Raw genomic sequence first — 20,284 nt, forward strand, 5'->3', positions numbered from 1 at the left:
ATTCTAAATATACAATTTATAAATATTCATAATGAATAGATAAAATATATTTTTTGTTTTGCATTTTTTAAATTTCGTACAATCATATATAAAGGTTAATTAAATCGTAAAATTGATTTGATAAAAAAAAGACAAATTTATTCACATACAAGTTTTAATACAATTCTACATACATATTTATATATCCTACGATCGGAAGATGAAACATGTACATCTATAAATAATATATCTGCGATTTAATTTATTTTCTTTGATTTAAGATGAAAATCTCAAATAACGATTCGCTAATATTTTATAAAATTGGCACAAACAGAAACCATGTTTCTAATTGCAATAATTGTATTCTTAAATATAAATTGTGAAGTGTGATAAACATTTAACAAAATGTATGCGTATGTACATCTATTTTCGCTATTTAAAAAAAAAAACAAATTATCAACATATATATATATATATATGTATATATATATATATATATATATGTTTATACATATATAGACAAGGATGAATGTAAAACATTGTTAATATAATGAAAAATAAATTTTAACAAATTGAAAACGTAACATTATATTGCTCACGATATTCGTGTATATTCGGTGCATAATAACAATTTTTATAGATTTTCATTTAACATAATTTAGATATAACAATTATCTTAACTTACATCTATATATTCAGAACTAAACAATAATATTCATTGACATTAATTTCTTATAAATATTTACGAGAAATCACATAAAAATCTGTTGCATAATGATCATTCGAAATAATCGTAATCATTTATTCACATTTCTCATCACTATAAATTATTAGTATATCTATTAAACGATATTAGTAAGCATTAAAATTTTATAACAGACGTACAATTATATAACGATTATTTTATTCTTATTTTATTCTTTTGCTTTCTATTGCTTTATAAATTCATAATCAGATAACAATTATTTATTCAAGAATTTTTTATTTTAACAATTTTTTTAAATTAAATTTAAAAATCAGTAAATAATTTAATAATATAATGTTTAATGTTTTTTTTAATATTTAAAAAAGATATTTATTTTATTAAAATTTCTTAACGCACGTTTCTTAAAAATCTGTGCGTATTTTTTAATGAAATTTTAAGAGAGAAAAATCTAATGTTTCTCGATCTATCATACGAAATTACTCTATAAAAATTTTTTTAAAAATTATATAATTGAAAAATTTTTCTATTTTACAAACTTAAACATCTATAACACAACCAAAAATCAATGTTACTAATAAAATCAATCAGATATTTATTTTACATATCCATTAATGGATAGATCTTAGATATTCTTAAGGATTTATTTTAAACAAATCATAAATATATTAAAATCTCAATGAGAATTTTAGATATATTTTATTTATAACAGCACACTTTGATACACTCCTTTGGCTATTTATTTGTAATGATAAAAATCATGCCATCCTTTAAGATTGTTTCTGATCGTTTTAAGTAACACGGACCCTACTAAAATTATTTGCATGAAATGAAATTAATTTGATATCTTTTATTAATTATAATTAATATAAATATTTAATGTAATTTTTCAATTAACCGACTAAATTTGTTTAACATATATGATGCAATTCATTACAAAATGTACTTTTTCTTCATTTAAAAACAACAAAATTAATATTATTTTTAATAAATTTGAGTTTTACTATTCTACTTAAATAATTTTCTTTGAAGTTAGGAACAAAACCGTACAAATGCTACGTGTGTTACTCTCATAGTACTTCCCTGTGTCTTTAAATGCTTTTTAAGAACACACAAACTTATCAATTAAATATCATGTTAGAGTATCAAATTGAGATTCCTATATGATTAAAAACGAAATTCTGAAGTGCATTACTTAGATTTACGCTGGTACGTTGTGTAAAAATGCCGATGCAGAATTCAAAAGGCCTAGCCGTTGCTTCTGTTTTCGTTGCTCCGTCATCTATTAAAAAAAAATTTAGTAAAAAAATTTAGTAAAAAAATTTAGATCTATATAATTCATCAAAATATTTACAATCAAAATAATAAAAATATTCATAATAACATAAATTCTTAATTTACCTGATCGCGAAGCTCGGTAAGTTGTTGAGATAAACATTTCACTAATTGTTGCGTGGATTCTAATTGAGATTGTAAACTTCTTAATTCTACTTGTTCCCCTTCTCCCTCATCTGCTGCCAACGATTTAGCTCTCAATCTCGGGAACCAGTCAAGATTTCGATCCTGTAAAAAGTACACAGAGCTTAAAAGTTTAAGCACGATTCAATTTTTTGAAGCTCTATGGACTATTACCTTCACCATAGCATACACGTAAGATTCTGGTCCTGTGAATTCTGTAGGATCTTTCACTTTTACCAGAACAATGAAATATAGATAATGCCACATATTATGTTCGTGTTTTACATGTTCCTCAAAGGAAACCGTCTTGTTATCGAAAGACGATCTATTTAATCCTGTAAAATTAAATATTATATACAATAACAGTCAAATAAATAATATAAAAATAATATTTACCACAAATGAAACAAGTATTCTTCAAAATTAATTCTTTTTGCTGCTTTTCTGATCTGAGGTCAGCAAATGTATCAATAATAACACCAAAAATCAGATTCAGAACAATAATTATTACAATGAAGAAGAACAATAAGTCATATACAACTCTAGCAACAAACAAAGGTTCCTGCAAAATAATTATTATCAATATATTAATAGCATCTTCTTATAATTTTATTTCTATACTTACAGTACTAGATGGTGCCCGTAAAATATCTCCTATACCTCCACCATTTCTTAAACCTTGATTCAAAGTTGTAACAATGCACATAACCAGAGAATCGCATGCTCGTTCTTTTAATTCTCCACCAACATTAATTACTTCTGCTAGAGTGTCTTTTTCATGAGCTGCATAATCGTAAAGATATAAAAATTATAATTACAAATAATATTTTTATAAATAAAAGATGTATTTAAATAAATACCTTCGTGTATATATCGGGATACTGTTTCTGTTGCTTCACATCTTTCATTATCAACAGCATTACAAGTATCTACATTTTCAGTCACATATGATGCTATAATTAATATAAATAGAAAATCAATATTTTTAGCATTAAGGATAATTATAAAATGATATATATTATACTTACATGCAAGATTTTCATCAACTGTTACTAGAAAATCATCTTTGAAAAACATAAAACCGATAATAGAAAACATATAAACTAGAATTAATGCCAATACAGCAGTAAGTATAATGGATCTTCCGTTTCTTGTAACAGATCTTATTACATTGAGCAATGTTTCTTCACGATACACTACATCAAAGAGCTAAAAATATATAAAATTTAATATTTTGTTTTAAGATCATATCAAATCAAATATTCTAATATTTTAATACATACTAAAACTGAGTAGAAAAATGGATGCATACAAATACCAAGAACGCAAAATATAAGATATGATATATGATACAAAAGTTCAACATTCGTCACTATTTGCTCTAAGCTCTTTGTCAAAGTGCCCTGATTACCTATAATACTTATAAGATGTACAACTTTTAATACAACCTAAAAAATATTATTAATTATATAAATATAAAAATTAGTAAAATAATATTTTAATTATATATTTTTTAAAAAATTTCTAAAACTATTACCGTAAGGAAACCGAGTAACCATAACGTTGGTTTTGGTCCTATAGAAAAAATCAATCGTAATATTGTTGAAGCTACTAGCGTTCGTATACCAGATTCTCGTGGTAGTGTAATGACAATAACTGCTGACGATAACATTACCGTCCAAATAAGAGCAGATAAATGTGAACTTAGTTCTACAATAAAAAAAAAATAAACATTTAAATTCATTTATCTGATAAAAAAAACAGTTGTTAGAAAAAAACTTACTAGGCACAGAGTCTACAAATGGATAAAAGAAAGCTACAATAAGATTTATGAGTACTGCACAATTGAATAAAATATTGCTCCAAAGTGACATATAACTACTCATCCAAAATAGTACTGGTTGTCCTAAAAAATTATAAAGAATATATTTTTAAAATGTATTTTTAAAAAAAATGTAATGAACAAAACATCAATATTGAAATATCATACCTCTAAGTTTCTTTTGCCACTTCATTTCATTGAACATATCTTCAGTCCTTTCAAAGAAGTCTGAAACTTTTGATCCTTGGTCATCACGTTCTGTAGTATGTAGTACTTTAATCTTTGTGTCCAATGTAATAAGTTCACAAATTTCAGGAATAGGAAACACAATTTGTTCCAATGTTCTATCATGTCTAACAATCTATATAAAATAAATTACAAATTATTTTTAAAATGTTTCCTAATTATATATGTATATAATATAAATGTTATATTATACCTCAATTTGAGCTGTATGAGTTGCATAATATTGTAGTGCTTTATTAATTTTTGGATCTGCATTATTTTGTTCAGATGGTTTTAACATCGATGCTAATTCTTTATTGTGTTGTGCTAATTGATGACATAAAATATAAATATTATGCCCAACCTGAAAAAAATAATTAATTATTAGTAATTAGTATCTTACTTTGTTTGTTATTCGAAATTTATTATTTTCCAAATATTATTACTTCTTTGGGTGATACTCCTTCTTCACCATCTGTAGAGGAATCATCTGTATCACCATCATCATCTAAAGATTCTTGATGAAACGCACGACATGCAACATCAACTAATTGTTTTGGATTCATATTATACATAATTCTTTCTGCATTTTCACTGTCTCCTCTACTTTCCATTATAGCGAGCAATAATTTGCTAGCATTATTTTTTAATTCTAACACTAAATCCATTCTAGTCTTTCCTAAAGGATTAATATCATTCAGTATCAAGGCTGTAATTATATCTAATCCATTAGACTCGTGAGTCGCGATACAATTCTGATTATCGTGACATGGTCCCTGACAATATTCTGTTAATGTTTCTAAAGTCTGATTGATCAGCGCAACATTATGTTCATTTATATACAATCCTAACAATCCTAATCCGCCAGTCGTTGAACCGCAGATGCAATCCAGAAACATAAGCGTTTCGGATACTAAATTAAAGTTCGTTTTGTTATTTTGATTACGTAAGAAATTCTGTAAAAATAAAAAAAATATTAATGTAATAAATTCTACAATATCGAAAGTAATATTAAAGTTAATATGAAAATCAAAAAAATCTTACCTGCAAATCACGATTGTGATTTTCACATAATAATTGCAAGAAACGTAAAATTGGTTGCATTACTAAAACCTTCGCGCTCAATTGCCCTTCATCTCTTTCCGTACCACTCGTTCCAGTACGATGCCTTTCCAATTTTTCAGCTATCATGTCTTCGAGTGCACTACCGAGAGCTGCATTATTTGATGCATCATCACCAGAAGCAAGATTACGAACATTCGCATACGCTTGAACAGTGGATGATGCAGCCTGATTCAATTCCTCTCGTAATTCATCTGTTATTACTATTCCATTAGGTTTTCCTGTATGGAACAGAAATTAATGTAAACAAATCTAAATGAATTTAATTGGAATGCAGTTGTATTATACCTGATGTACGCTTTCTCGATATTTTTTCTATTTCTTTATTCTGCTCTTTGTCTTCATGAGCTTTAGCTGCTATATCAGAGGTATTTACAGTAACCGTAGATTTGATTTCTTGTTGCGCATCTTTCATCTTATCGTAAAATACCTATTAAATTATATATTTTTTACATTAAATTATTTATTCTTATAACTTCATCAAAGCGTTTAAAATAATGCTGATTAACATGCCTTGAAAAAGGATTGGCTTAAATCACCACCCATCAATTTATTGTATACGCTTTTCTGAATAATAGGATTTCCTCCTTCTAATAATGCAATACCAAGTTCTATAGCTTCGACAAATATACTCGGAGAATGTACACTTTTAATTACTAACTCCACTACCAAATCCGAGGCGCCTTCACGATCAAGATGACTTTGAATTTCGTGCAAAGTGCGGCCCGCCCGACTCAATAGTTTAGCTATTGGGATTGAATTATTTAATAAAATTATTTAAAAAAAATAAAGAAAAATATTATTTTTTAAAAGTTTTATCTATACCTCCTGGTCCATGAGTAACTGGAGCACTATGCGAAACTCCGATTTCCACGGTTTCCGGTTTTTGTATAAAAGATTTTCCAAAGTAACGAGCCAGGAGATTGTTTCTTAGCGCATCTCCCTAGGAAAAAGGAAACAAGAAAAATATTAGTATGATAAAATAAATTTGAATTACGAGATGTACCAATACATCGTGCATAATAATTGAAAAAAGTTCGAAAAGTTATATTTTAAAGGGAATATCAGTGCATTATACCTGTTATATATTATGAAAATATTAATAATTGTATTGATTTAATAATAAAAATAATTAAATCGATGTGTATATACATTACTTGTGCTTCAGAATAAGAAATACTTGCAGCTCTTTATATTTTAATATATATCCTAATTGACTTTATGTGAAAACAAAAATGTGAAAAAATTAATTTTTATTAAAAATATTGTGATATATTTTAAAAAATATATATAAAAAATTACGTTTAGATTTGGAAATTTTGAGGAAAAATGCAGAATCAAATAGATAAACTTTGTGAATTGTAAAAGAGATTGTTTAATATATTAAAAATAAGGGAATAACAAAAAGAATGAATCGTTTTAGATACAGTATATGTAGATGTACTATATGTGTACATTTTTGCAATTTCTAATATACTTATTTAATTGCTTAATAATTCTATATTTAAAATGCAATCTGAATTCTACGTTCTACATTGTTCTCATACTACAAAGGATATATACTATAATTTAAAAAAATGGTAAAAAAGAGACGTATTGGTACACCCTATTTATAATAAAAATATATGTACATATACTGTACTTTCTTATTTTTTTCTATTTCTAAACTCTATGCCCATACTGAAATATATTTAGAGAGTTATTTTACACTAGGTAAAATAATGATTTAAAAATTCTATAGGAATTTTGATTCACGATAAGTTGAAATTATTCAACTTATTCAAATAATTATTTGCTTATCAATTCAAATATACTCATGTTCAAGTAAAAAAAAAATCGATAATTATAATATCAATTTTATATCGTAAATCATAATTATTTTTATACACGAGATCACATACCTATACTAATATAATAATGCTTATATCCTACTTATTAAAAAAGAAGAATTAATATAAGAATATGATAGAGTAGATAAAATGAACTATAGTGTATGTAATGAAATCAATCAAGCACATGCATATAAGGTACCTACACAACGTACATTATATTTGTTCTTAAGCAAATTTCATTATGCATTATACGAAGATTGTTATAAATAATTATTAAAGAACATGTATTTAAATTTCATAAAATTGTAAAATATAATTAATATATAATATATATATATATATATGCTTTTAATATTAATATTGATAGATTATAAATTCCTTATGTATCAATAGGATTCCCTATATTATATTGCATATAACAATTAAAACAAAAAAATATTTAATATTGAAACTTGTAAAAATATATAATAAATAACGATAGTGATGATAAGATAAATTCGCATTAAATCAAATTCATGTTGTCAATTTATATACGTTGTGCCCACAAATTACCGTTGTTATCTACTTTAATTTTTACCCGCTCTTGCTGAGTCATTGGACGAGTCTCAGACTCATCAACAGAGTCTATTCCAACTTGTGACTCGGCCTTCTGCTCTGTTTCCTCTTTTTCCAAGACATCTTCGCTCTTCGTTTGCAGCATGAAAACATCTTTACCTACATATCTATTCTACGAAACCTACTCACCCACTGTTATTTAAATCTTTGTAGTATAAAAGATTTTATTATATGTTTCTCTTCGTTCGCTTTATTTTATATATGCTAACTAAAATAACTGTCAATCGTGTATATGCTGATTATCTAAAATGTGCCGTGAACATATGGGCATTTAGCTTTTCGGCAAACATGTAAAGAACGAATGGATATGGAGACACAAATTTTCGTAAATATAGGTTCATTTAGAGTTTAGAGCGATTAATATGTTTAATCAATTGAGGTGCGGTGCTAATTAACGGCAGCAAATCCCAATTAAAAATGGCATGCTCCAAATAATATTTTCAAAATCTTTCCTTCTTGATACAATAGAGCATTAATATAATTTTAATTTAAAAAAGCAATAAAAATGAATTAGCTCATGATTGCTAATATTTTTCATAATATATTGATAATAATGATTTTCATTTTTTATATTCGCCGAAAATTTACATATCTACCAAATTTGCGCATGCATTTAATTTATCGCATTTATTGTAAGCTCGAAAATTGCTGAAATTGTTAAATGTATCGATACACTAAGGGCAATAACAATCAATCTCTATTACATTCCAAAAGATCTATTAGTATTAAACTAATTAATGTAATAAATAAAGCATGCCTAAAGAATTTGTCACCGTTAATTAATATCAATAACATTTTGTCGGAAACAACTGAATGCCCTTTTCCATAATATCTGTGATTCTCTTCGTATAGTAGATATGATTCTTGTAATCACATGCAGAATATAATATTGCAGAACTCACTTTTTCTCCATATTCAGGGTCAATAGCCATCATTTCTCTAAGAGTCCTTAACACTTTTACACATAATTTTTCTTCCTTCTCTTCAAGTAATTTTTCGGTATGTTTGATTAATCTGAACAATATAAAATTATTGGTAATAAAATATATTAAAATAATATTAATTGTAGAAAATTATTCACCTTTTGATAAAGCCGCCATTTTCGCATCGTTTTCTAGCGTCAGTCGCAGCTGGAAATAGTAATTCTGGTCGATAGAGTATATCCACTAATAAAGATAATTCTGACTGAACTAGTGGTTTCAATTGTTCTTCTAATAACGATACTATATCTTGTAAACCTTCTATGATACTTCGATCCAAACGCATCAGCTATATAAAGATATATTATTTCATAATAATTAACAAAATATTTAATATCATAATAATTAAATATTTTTTCTAATGTATTATATATCTAATAATAATTCTGTTATTTTATTATACATACAATATATCCTATTTGTTCGTAGTTTTGTGGATACTATTCGCAAACTACGGTTCACTAATATTGAACTACACTAAAGCACTAAAATTATATTAAGCTACTAAACTCAAATTTTTATGAGTGACTTATACCTGATCTTTTTCTTCCCTATCTTCCTCACAAATTAAGTCACTCTATACATTCAAAGATCATATCAATTATAAATGGATTATAATCATTCAATATATAATATAAAAATTGATAAAAATAAAAAAGATTTTAATTAACTTTTTCGAATAAGTCTTTCAAGAAAAATTACCTGACTTTGTGTGCGTTCTATCTTTGGTTGTTTTGCAGCTTGAAGCCATTTACTTGTTTGTCTACTAAGCATTGCTGCTTTATTAAACATAGAAGCAACTTGGCTTTCTAAATCTGTTGGAATGGCTATACCTCTCCCTTTAGCTGATGATTTGAATAACATTTTTTTATAAATATAAAATGAATATACAAAAAAGTCTTAAATTTATACAATGAATTCAAACAAACTTACCTACATCCGACAACGTTCGTATACAATTTTCAACATTAAATCTTTGACCAGCATTTAACCATGAGCATTGTGAAACTTTAAAAGCCGCATGAAGTAATTGAACGAATATAGGTTGTCGAGTCTATTATAAAAAGAAATTTCTTTTAATATTATTAAAATTTATTATATATGTATAGATATATATATATAAATATATATTATTAATTATCTTATATTGTATTTATTTTTTATATTATAACTTTTATTTAAATTTATACAAAGCAGATATACTTATTATATATTATATCCATAATATAACAAAATATTATAATTATAATTATTATTATATATTATTATTATATAATAAAATGTTATAATTATAATTAATATTATAATTATTTTTTGTATATAATATAACACACTCATTGCCAAGCTTCAATAAAAAAATAGTTTCATATATGTTAAACTACAGATTCATGCTGCATGAAATGCAAAAGGATAGATATAGAAGAGTATTCCAAATAAAATAAGATTTGGTTAGTATTTATATAGCAAGCTTGCTTAATTATTAAAGACAGTGAATGTGTTAGTTTAATCCAAATACATATTAGAGTTTATATTTACAACATTTAAACTTTGGAATGTGAAAAATATCATTAATGAATCACATTTATATTTTTCAATTTTCTTTAAATTGTGCTATTATTGAATTATATAAGAATGCATTTACAATGAATACTTATACAAAATTTTTTTAAATTAAAAAGATTATATATAATAAAAATATGTACAATAATGAATAATGAATAAAATTTCCTTTTTTTTAATCTCATATCTAATCATCAAATTATATTATATCATATTAGTATTGCAAGTATTTACAGTTGCTCATAACTGGACATTTTTTTAATGTCAGTACTCACATAGCCAGCAAGATTAGTATCAGTAATCCGGTCACTTTCCTTGATGTTCCAATAAAGTCTAGCCTCGTGGAGATGTTTCTATTAGTAAATCAACCCACCACCATATAGACCCAGCACCCAGACCCAGTAAACCAATGTTGATGAGTCAAAGAAGGCCAGGTGTTGCATGCCAAAAACACAGAACATGCCGCTGATGCAATCACCAATTACCAAGCACACATCAAAAAATATATTATCGCTATAATTATTAATTTATAATATTACTCTAGCGTATCAGCGTATAAACAAATAAATATACTGATATAAAAAAAAATATATACATTAATATATTATACATAAATATATAGTGAAATATTAAATGAAATAAAACAAATGATTATTTAAATAAATATTAATGCCTCCATAAATGTGTGATATGTACTTGGCTTTTAAATAAATCTAAATTAATATGTTTATCATGCAAAGCGAGAAATTAATCAGATAAATTAAATAATAGAGTAATTGCACAGATTTTTGCATGTAATTACTTTATATTAACTTAATTATTTTATGTTTATTTATTATGCTTATATTGTATATATATATATATATGTTTGAAAATCAAATTTATATTCAAAAAAAACTTTTATATTATACTTTTATAAGTTATATTTATAAATTACTATGATAAAAATCATACAATTTTAGAAAATTCTAATTATTACATTAGTTCTAATTTAATTCCATATCGTTTTCGAAAAATTACCTCCATTATGATGTACTTCAGTTAAGTAATGAAAAATAACAAATATTTAATTTTTAAATATTTATGTTATAAGATAATTACTTATATAACTATAATTAGAATATTAGAAAACAATAATATCTTATTAGTTTGCTATGTATATGTCTCATTATACAAATAATATTAACTGTACAATTTAAAATTTAATAGAAATAAATATAATTATAAATAAATCCATAAAAAAATGAATATTATGTGAAAACTTGTGCTATTATTAAAATTACATAAATACATATAGTAAAAAATAATTTTTGTTTTGCTTATTAATTATTTGTGTACATAAATTGATGTGCTTAATAAATTAGAGTGTCAAATCCATTAAATAACTATTAATATTAGTTTGAAAATTCGTGACAAATTTCACAAATAACAAAGATAAATAATTTTGTTAAATTTAACATTTAAGCCAATTATAATATAGATTCGAATTGTAATTTTATAAATATATTTTCAAGAGAAAACCATAAAGTTTATTTTAAAAAATAAAGTAGAAAAATACAATACCTGTACTGTGGTACTTTGATCTGAAAATGGACTGCTAAAGAACGTTGTAATGATATTCATTAGGCAACCTGTCACATAATTTTCCAGAGATATATCAGCATGTTCGCGATCATGCGTAGCTGTTGCTATAATTCCCATATCTACAATGAATGATTTTTCAAATAATGACCACATATGATTTGATGTGTAGATTTCTTTCATTTCTACTTCTGTATCAATGTAACAATGATTAAGAAAATTTATATATGCTTCTTTTACCTATAAAATATAATTATTCGTAATTCATTTCAAAAATATATTTTTTTTTCAGAAACAATTATCAAATAACTTACTTCTGGTATACAATCCGGATGTGATACCATAGCAACAATATCATCTAATGGTAAAAGACTGTGACATTTAATTTCAGTATTAACATTTTTGCCCATTGTACAACAAGCTAATAATTTAACTAATTCTACGTGATACCTAAAATATTTTATATTTAATATATTTTATATTTATATATTCATAAAATATATAATTTAATTATCATAATTATAACTTTTGTTATATATTTTAAATACATACTTAAGTGGACTACTTTCATCCATCCGATGTCGTTCAGATCGCATCATTTCCACAAAATGATTAAAAGAAGCTCGATCATTATAAAAAACTAAAACGTCTTCACCTGCTTGAACCAACTAAAAAAAGCAATTATTAATAATTTTTAAATATAAATGAATTTATTTTTTCAAATTAATATCACTTACTTCTTGCATCACCATTTCCTGACATTTTCTGATAAATTGATTTTCGGCTTTTACTATTGTTTGAAGAAATTTTAAATATTGCACATGTTTCCCATGAGTTTCTATGCAATGTACAAAATGTTGTATCACTTTAGCACTTACTTCATTGCATAAAGTCGAATTATCTTGAAAAATACTACATATCGTTTGAGCTTCACGTATACCAGGATTTAGAAATAAATCTAATTGTTTATGCAACAGAACTTGATTTTGTTGATTTCCTAAACAAAAATTTTGCAAGAAATCATGTGCCAATCGCATTAATTCATTCATTCTAACATCTTCTTTCGCGTCAAATGGAACTTGTAATAAATCTAAAACAACGGTGTGTACTCCAACATTACGTAAAAGTCTTTGTTCATGTTTTCGTGGTTTTATCTGACCACCTATCGTTTGGATACATAATTTGTTCATTCGAATTAAAATTTGTTGTATTTTCTTATATTCCTCCGCTTGATCTGCATGTAATGGTGGACCAATATCTAAATCTATTGCAGATCCTATAATTATAAATAATATTTGTATTAGGAAAATTTTGCCTTTGATTTTTCAACTTATTTCAACATTTTATTTAAAAAAAATTATTAACAAAACCTTTCTTATCTGTCGTAGATAGTTGTGGTGGTGCCTTACGAGGAGTAGCATCATCCTCGTCTTCTTTACTTTTCTTTTTTTTATTGCCATGTTCTTCTGATGCTTTAGATTTATAAACCCAAAGTTCCGATTTTTCAACTGATTGTCTTAAAACATCCAAATCTGACTTTATTTGTTTGTAAGATTCAACATCACTATCGGAAACTAAAAGTTGAACCTATTTACAATAATTTAATAAGTTTATATTTTTTCATTTATATTATATGATAATATTATAAATAATGTAACATACTTGTTTAAATGCTTGTAAAACTTCTTGTCTCTGACTAAAATGCCTAAAAAGCAAATGTAATGCTCCGGAAACTAGTGGAGGATAATCATGCATTGCCAAATGGAGTAAAACACGCAGAAATGTTCTACCACCTTGTCCATCTAAATCTAACGCCACACATTCCTCGCTAAATAAAATAATTCATGAAATATTTATTTAATATAAATAAATAAAAAAAATTATAAAAAATGAATAATGTATTACCTGCTACCAAATATACCTTCCGCTTGTGTACCTATTAATTCTAAATCAATAGTTTTCTGGCCGAGACTCAAATCACCAGAAGCTCTTTCAGTTTCATCAAATTCTTGTTTGAAAATACTCAATAAACAAGAAATTCTATAATCCAATCGAACATCAAGTATAAATTGTAAAATTTCGATTATTTTCAATTTTGTATCCATCACCAGAGGATATTCTTTCTTTAAAAGTGGTTTTGGTCTTGGAGAAGAACTTCCTGCTAATACTTGTCCTGCTGGTCCCAGTGTTAAGCTCGTCATTACTGCACCCATGTCTCCAATACATCTTAATACTCCACCTTCCGCTATTAAATATTATAAACATTTTTAAATGCGTTCTTAATTTATTAAATAGAGTGATTTTATATTTAAATATTTTTTTTTATAAATTTAAAAAAAAATAATTTCAAGCTTTAAAAATTGAATGAAGATTGAATAAAGTTTATATATATTATTTGAGATCGCTGCTTTTAATAAAATATTTATATTTTTTAACACAAAATTGACTTAAAATAAAATTAAGAAGGAATGTAACAAAGGAAGATGTTATGTGAGACAAATAGAAGTGCAAAAAATATTACAAAGTAACATGCTACCTAATTAATTCGCAATAATATATTACCTATGTCCTTAGAATCCACAGAATCAGCTTTAGAAGTTTTCAATATTTAGTTAGTTAATCATTTAAAAATATATCAAAATATGTGCGTATATATAAAGTGTATATTTATTTACTTATATTATTAATTTATCTACATACTATCAAAATAATTATATTGTTAACTTATATACATGGATGTTAAAAGGCTTATGATATCATTTATTTATTCGGTATTAAATATTTACATAATGTAAAAGGAAAAGATACAGTGACATTTTATGGTGTAAAGAAAGGATACAATTATCGGGAATTAATAATGTTATACAAGGAATATTACATCCAAACAATGTGTTAATTGAGCATCTATTAATAAAAAAACAATTTTACGATGGACTTACAATCAATTTCACCAGTTGGAATTTTTCCATCGGCTACATCATTTTCTGAAATACAATCCAAAATACTGAGTAACGTTTTCGTTAATCTCAAAAGATCACTGAAACTATAGAATCCAAAATAAATTAAATCACGTGCCAATTTAACGACCTAAAACAATATTAAAATATTAAAATAACATTATATAATTTAAATTCTTTTAAATATAAAATATATTTAATATAATATCTTACTTCAAATGTAAGTTTATTTTGTTCTTGATCAGCAAAGGACCACATTTTTGCTACAACATTACACAAATAATCTTCTACAAACATTATAGTTGCGCTAAATTTAGCACGTACAACTTCTTTATTTTGATCTCGCATCCTGTTTGCATCATAACTAAAAGCAAACACAATACATATTTTAAAGATATCAAAACATATACAATTACTTCCTATATTATGTAATTCTCTTTTCACATACTCATTAATACTCATTTTCGAAGGAATTTCAGACCACAGTCGAGCATATTTAACTGGCGTAACTTGTTCCTGTGGATCTCTATCAACATGAAGATGTAACATAAGTCGGCAAAATGATGCGCGCAATTCATATGGTACTGTTTCATCTTCCATACATCTAAATTTTTCATAAAAATATTTTATATAATATAAATAATTATTTAATAATGATGACATTATTTTTACTTACTTAAGTATAAGACCAATATCCAAATGGGGTGATAAGTTATTCAATGCCAAATATTGTCTATTTAAACACATGTTACTAAAAAGATTTAATTGATGCCTATAATAATCCAATATTGCCGCATCTTGAATATTGCCTATCTTTGCTCCCCTTGATAACTCATTTAATGACATTGATTTCTGCATAGATCATTAAAAATTATGAATAAATTTTAAATATAAATCTAGAAATATTTATTACAATACTAACTGTTCCATTATTCCATATAAGGAAAATTTCATATTCTTCCATCACAGTAATCCGCGGTTCATCATTCTCCTGTTTCTCATCTAACTCTTCAACCTCAACTTGTGTTTTCGTCATTCTAAGAAAAATAATGATAATAATCGTATATCGAATTTATATAAATAAAATTATTATTATTAATGAAATATATCTTACTTAGTTTCTATTAAAATATCTTTATTTTTTTCACTTAATACACTTTTGCAAATTAATTCTTGTGTCACGGCAATTGCTTTTCTATTAGAAATACACAAATCTGATAAATAATCCAGGAATCTAGATTCCCAATTGTGCATATTTTTTCTTACAAGTCCTACAAAAGTTTCAATTTCTGCTGCCGTGATATGTTTTTCTAATAATTTTCTATTATTATGCAATAATGCAGTAATAGTGTCTTCCGCCAAAATATCATATCCAATTTGTTTTTGCATAAAAGCAAAATGTTTTGCAATATATTCCTGTTTTACAAAATAAATTAGTAAAGATTTGATCGATAATTAAAAAAAAAAACACAATTATATAAGATACCTGATTTTTCCGATAATCTTGTTGAGATAATCTAAGTATTCGATAACATAAGCGAAACATGTATTTATACGGCGCGTGTCGTGGATCGTTCAATTCTTCTATCCTAAGAAATGGTCCCTCACCTTCTGCAGACTCTAAGAATGGAGCCTACGAATAAAACTTTAGAAAAGTTACATATCTAAAATTTAGATTTAACGAAACATTTGACAATTTATGATACCTGAAGTATTTTAAATAATTGACCAAGTATATATTGTTCTCGTAATAACTTTTGTCGGTCTCTAACTGCATTAGTAACGATTAAATCTAAAGCTTCGGATTTATTTTGCTCATTTTCTAAACCAGCTATAAAATATACTATATCCTGTAATAAACTGGTTACGGCTCGTCTTTCATTGTGTGAAATCGTTCCCTTTTCCAGTTTGCTACTAATCGATGCTAATACTTTACAAGCATCGTTTGCAAAATCAAGATCTCGCACCTCGACTGGTGATACAGATCTTAAAGCAAAAGCCTCTTTATCTTCTTTGTTAATGGCACAGCCAACCTTAATATAATTGATAATAATATAATTGAGACAAGTGTCATTTTAAAAAAGATACGATAGAACAGATTACAACATATACTTATAAGTTTCATTAAAATACCTTTGACATAACAGGTTTTTCATCATCCTTATCGATTGGTACACTAGTCGAATGAACCCAGGTATTTGTACATATATGATGTAATCTAACGAAAGAAGATTGTGGAACTAAACTATCGCCTCTCGTTAATGTAGTTGGATCCAACTCGAATAAGGAACTTATTTCATTACTATGTGGTACTGATACTAATCTATATACCGGTCCTGGTGGATCTACAAATTAAACAATTATACATCATATTTATATTTACAAAGACATTAAACACAAAAATTACGAATACTCATTATATAACTATGAAAAGTTTCTTTACTCTTACAACATGCATAAAAACACAATTTGACGTATACAATCCTTGAAGCCACTCGTTGATGCTACTTTACACAGAGATATCTATCTTACCACGCTTGCCTTTTGTGGTCTCACGTGGTTCGTCGGTATCAATTTCTGCAGCCAAGTATTGCCCTGTCGCCAAATGTTTAAATCTGAACAAAGAGTTCCAATGACCAGCTCCTCCTCTGCAAGGATCGTGTTGAACTACCTGCAGAAAAAATAATTAATTGAAATTTCTCTATTAACTAGCTCAATAGGTATATAATATCTTATTGGCACTAAGAAATTAAACCATTTGTTTACCTCAACTTCCCACAAAGCTTTACTACTCGTAGCAGCAGTGGCACTCGTTCTACCAGTGGTCCTAAGAAATACATGTTGCTTCTTCTTGTACTCATCCATCGTGAGAAATTTTTCTTGCTCTGCATGAAACAGTCGAACGACATCTCCACCCTTTAAAATCTCCTCCTGATTCTCTCTGTGCTCCATAAATAACGTTACTTTCCAAGATGTGGCTGAATTCACAACGTTCACCTCCTTACAACCAGGATTGTCGCTCAATTCATAATTAGCGGCCACATGCAACCCTTGTCTTCCAGCATTCACTGGTTCCAAAATCACTTTGTCACCAACGACCACACTGTCTCCATCGCTTCGAAGCTTGTAGAAGGGCATTATATAGAGCCAAGAGCCCTCGTTTCCATTCGCGTCTAAATACACCCTCATCGCGTTCTTTTCGAGAAGCGCCGGAAGTCTCTTGTTCACCGTCAAAAATTTATTGGATTTGAGATGTAATAGCTAAAAGAAGAATTTGGATAATACGTTTTTAAATTAAAATTATATAATTATCGTAAATAGGATAGATATTACTTTGAAATTTTTTTTACAATAATCATATTGAAATACTTTAAATTTAGAACTATTTCAAATGTATATAAAATTTACAAATAAAAAATATATCGCAATTAATGATTAAATACAATAATTTATTGAAAAAAATCATCATTGTCCTGGGGAAAAAAATAAGAAAAGTAATAAAGAATAAAAAAAAAGTTATAAGATTCTAAAATAAAAAATGCATCGATCACTTCTTGGATATATTTTAAATCTACTATAATTTCCGCGCATATAGAGGAAAAAGTAATAAATTAGCTCGATAGTTCGACAAAGACCCAATGTTATTGCATCACGTTAAGTAAGTAGACGTCTAATGGCGTTCATAGATTCTAGCCCGTTCGTCAGGTGACGATATTTCGCCTCTGTGTATATAATACATTTAGCGACCGTCACTTCGCATAACGTTGTTCCCCTAGTTGTTGACGCTAAAAGCACCACGAATACGATTAATAATTCGATCATACACTTAAAACAGCACATAATTACAAGAGCCGCTATTTTGTTCCAGGGATGAAATTTTGTGTTTAAAAGCAATAGTATTGATTCTTAACGATGCCTTCCGCGATAATTCTATATGACGTATGTATACAGATAGGAAGTTGATTCTGTTAATTGGCAGCTAGTTATCGTTTTGCGTCGTTTTAGCAATAAAATGGACGTAAAAAGAAAGCAAAATAATATATTATCGTATAAAATTTAATATTTAGTTTGTCAAATGATTCATTAAATAATTTATTGTTAAATTTAAAATAAAGATATACAATAAGCATTAAAAATAAATTTTGAAGATTCAGTGACTGTTTCACTGTAACAGGTCTTCCATCACAAGAACAATAGGGTTTAAAAGAAAAGAAATGAAATTTTGTAATAAAGGAATATTGTAATAAAGAAAAAAAAATGGATTATTATCAAGTGTTTCATTCAGAAAGTGTTATTTAATATTTTCATTATTACAGAAATGCTAAGCTCCCGAGCTTTTATATAAAAGAGAGTTGTCCTTGAGTTCTAAAGCAAAAGCTGACCTTTTGAAGCGTGTAGCGCAAGGTAAATTGATTTACTTCGCGTAAAACGGGGACAATATAAAAATATATAAAAATATTAGAAAAACAAAATGAGGATTATTTGTTCCTTACCTGGACGACGTTGCCGTAGGAGACTACACTTCCCAACAATTTCTTGTTCTCAGTCTCATTTTGCTTCTTTTCTATTTCAGCGGCATGCTAACAATTTGCATCGAATAAGAACATTTATATTTATTTAATCGATAATCAATAAATAATTTTATCAACTTTTCTATATATACATATATATAATAAATAAAAGTGAATAAATATTTCAAAAATCGAACTCACGTGCAATCTTTTTAAAAGCACAGCGTCGGTACCACCGGCGCTTTGTTTCGCCGCCTTCCAAAATTGCTTTTGGGCGGAATAGCGATTCATAGGACATATTTTGAAAAGACAATCTGAAAGATTGAACAAAAAATACCAACGAAATGTTAATTATAATTAGAAAGAAAAAAAGCTAGTCGAAAAAAAATAAAAATAAAATTTTTAATTGTAATGATGATGATCGTTGATTCTGATAATCTACCTCTGAACTTCTTTGGTGGATTTGACAAATCTCCAGCTTCGGGACATACCACGCATCTGTCGTCCACCAATCTAGAAAATGATTAAAATTATTTAACAGATATAGATTAATTTCCATTTTTTTTTAATATAAAAAATAATATCCTATAATATCCTATTAATAGCAATATTTCACTCAACTCTTCGATTCAAACTCGTTTCGAAGTTACGAAAGTACAACAACAAGGGGCCACGATTATTATTCTAAATTGCTTTCAAACTTGATAAAACACTTTGGAGATTGTCGTGAAATAACAATAAAAGAGGTCCAGCTCGAACGAAAGCAAGCTACAGATCGATATTGGGGCAGGCCAAGTCTTGCCCGGGAGCTTTAAAGCCACACAGCGATGAGAGATGCTTTCATCTGCCAAAATATCGTTGTTCGTCGCCCGTCCTGTTCTCGCACGTCGACAAACAAGTGCACTTCCGGTGGAGCAATATTCCGACCTCGGGAAGGTG

General features: G+C 26.9%; 1 protein-coding gene across 23 annotated transcripts in view; it reads right to left on the reverse strand.

Annotated features, from left to right (window-relative positions):
• Positions 1-112: 112 nt before the first annotated feature.
• Positions 113-20,284, reverse strand: part of LOC107996814 (inositol 1,4,5-trisphosphate receptor) — a 39,641-nt gene continuing 19,469 nt past the window's right edge. For 2 of the 23 annotated variants that reach the window (XM_062070988.1, XM_062070989.1), the window contains exons 3-48: positions 19,788-19,858; positions 19,547-19,659; positions 19,328-19,414; positions 17,601-18,095; positions 17,367-17,505; positions 16,968-17,179; positions 16,541-16,867; positions 16,321-16,467; positions 15,949-16,250; positions 15,757-15,871; positions 15,511-15,686; positions 15,283-15,438; positions 15,048-15,198; positions 14,817-14,964; positions 14,440-14,466; positions 13,783-14,122; positions 13,540-13,705; positions 13,248-13,464; positions 12,615-13,153; positions 12,430-12,545; positions 12,192-12,327; positions 11,860-12,117; positions 11,317-11,331; positions 10,572-10,649; positions 9,670-9,790; positions 9,439-9,581; positions 9,272-9,313; positions 8,838-9,025; positions 8,659-8,770; positions 7,719-7,826; positions 6,135-6,252; positions 5,823-6,055; positions 5,598-5,739; positions 5,232-5,530; positions 4,634-5,143; positions 4,402-4,551; positions 4,131-4,323; positions 3,924-4,046; positions 3,678-3,850; positions 3,424-3,588; positions 3,001-3,349; positions 2,766-2,923; positions 2,537-2,702; positions 2,315-2,475; positions 2,084-2,245; positions 113-1,964 (exon numbers count right to left, since the gene is read on the reverse strand). In XM_062070988.1, coding sequence (XP_061926972.1) covers positions 1,884-1,964; positions 2,084-2,245; positions 2,315-2,475; positions 2,537-2,702; positions 2,766-2,923; positions 3,001-3,349; positions 3,424-3,588; positions 3,678-3,850; positions 3,924-4,046; positions 4,131-4,323; positions 4,402-4,551; positions 4,634-5,143; positions 5,232-5,530; positions 5,598-5,739; positions 5,823-6,055; positions 6,135-6,252; positions 7,719-7,826; positions 8,659-8,770; positions 8,838-9,025; positions 9,272-9,313; positions 9,439-9,581; positions 9,670-9,790; positions 10,572-10,649; positions 11,317-11,331; positions 11,860-12,117; positions 12,192-12,327; positions 12,430-12,545; positions 12,615-13,153; positions 13,248-13,464; positions 13,540-13,705; positions 13,783-14,122; positions 14,440-14,466; positions 14,817-14,964; positions 15,048-15,198; positions 15,283-15,438; positions 15,511-15,686; positions 15,757-15,871; positions 15,949-16,250; positions 16,321-16,467; positions 16,541-16,867; positions 16,968-17,179; positions 17,367-17,505; positions 17,601-18,095; positions 19,328-19,414; positions 19,547-19,659; positions 19,788-19,858 — 8,428 coding nt within the window. In that variant the 3' untranslated portion in view covers positions 113-1,883. The remainder of the gene's footprint in view (positions 1,965-2,083; positions 2,246-2,314; positions 2,476-2,536; positions 2,703-2,765; positions 2,924-3,000; positions 3,350-3,423; positions 3,589-3,677; positions 3,851-3,923; positions 4,047-4,130; positions 4,324-4,401; positions 4,552-4,633; positions 5,144-5,231; positions 5,531-5,597; positions 5,740-5,822; positions 6,056-6,134; positions 6,253-7,718; positions 7,827-8,658; positions 8,771-8,837; positions 9,026-9,271; positions 9,314-9,438; positions 9,582-9,669; positions 9,791-10,571; positions 10,650-11,316; positions 11,332-11,859; positions 12,118-12,191; positions 12,328-12,429; positions 12,546-12,614; positions 13,154-13,247; positions 13,465-13,539; positions 13,706-13,782; positions 14,123-14,439; positions 14,467-14,816; positions 14,965-15,047; positions 15,199-15,282; positions 15,439-15,510; positions 15,687-15,756; positions 15,872-15,948; positions 16,251-16,320; positions 16,468-16,540; positions 16,868-16,967; positions 17,180-17,366; positions 17,506-17,600; positions 18,096-19,327; positions 19,415-19,546; positions 19,660-19,787; positions 19,859-20,284) is intronic. The other 21 variants (XM_062070994.1, XM_062070990.1, XM_062071003.1 and 18 more) reach the window with 21 other exon arrangements.

The sequence above is a fragment of the Apis cerana genome, linkage group LG2 (genome assembly GCF_029169275.1).
Source record: "Apis cerana isolate GH-2021 linkage group LG2, AcerK_1.0, whole genome shotgun sequence".
Taxonomy (NCBI): Eukaryota; Metazoa; Arthropoda; class Insecta; order Hymenoptera; family Apidae; genus Apis; species Apis cerana.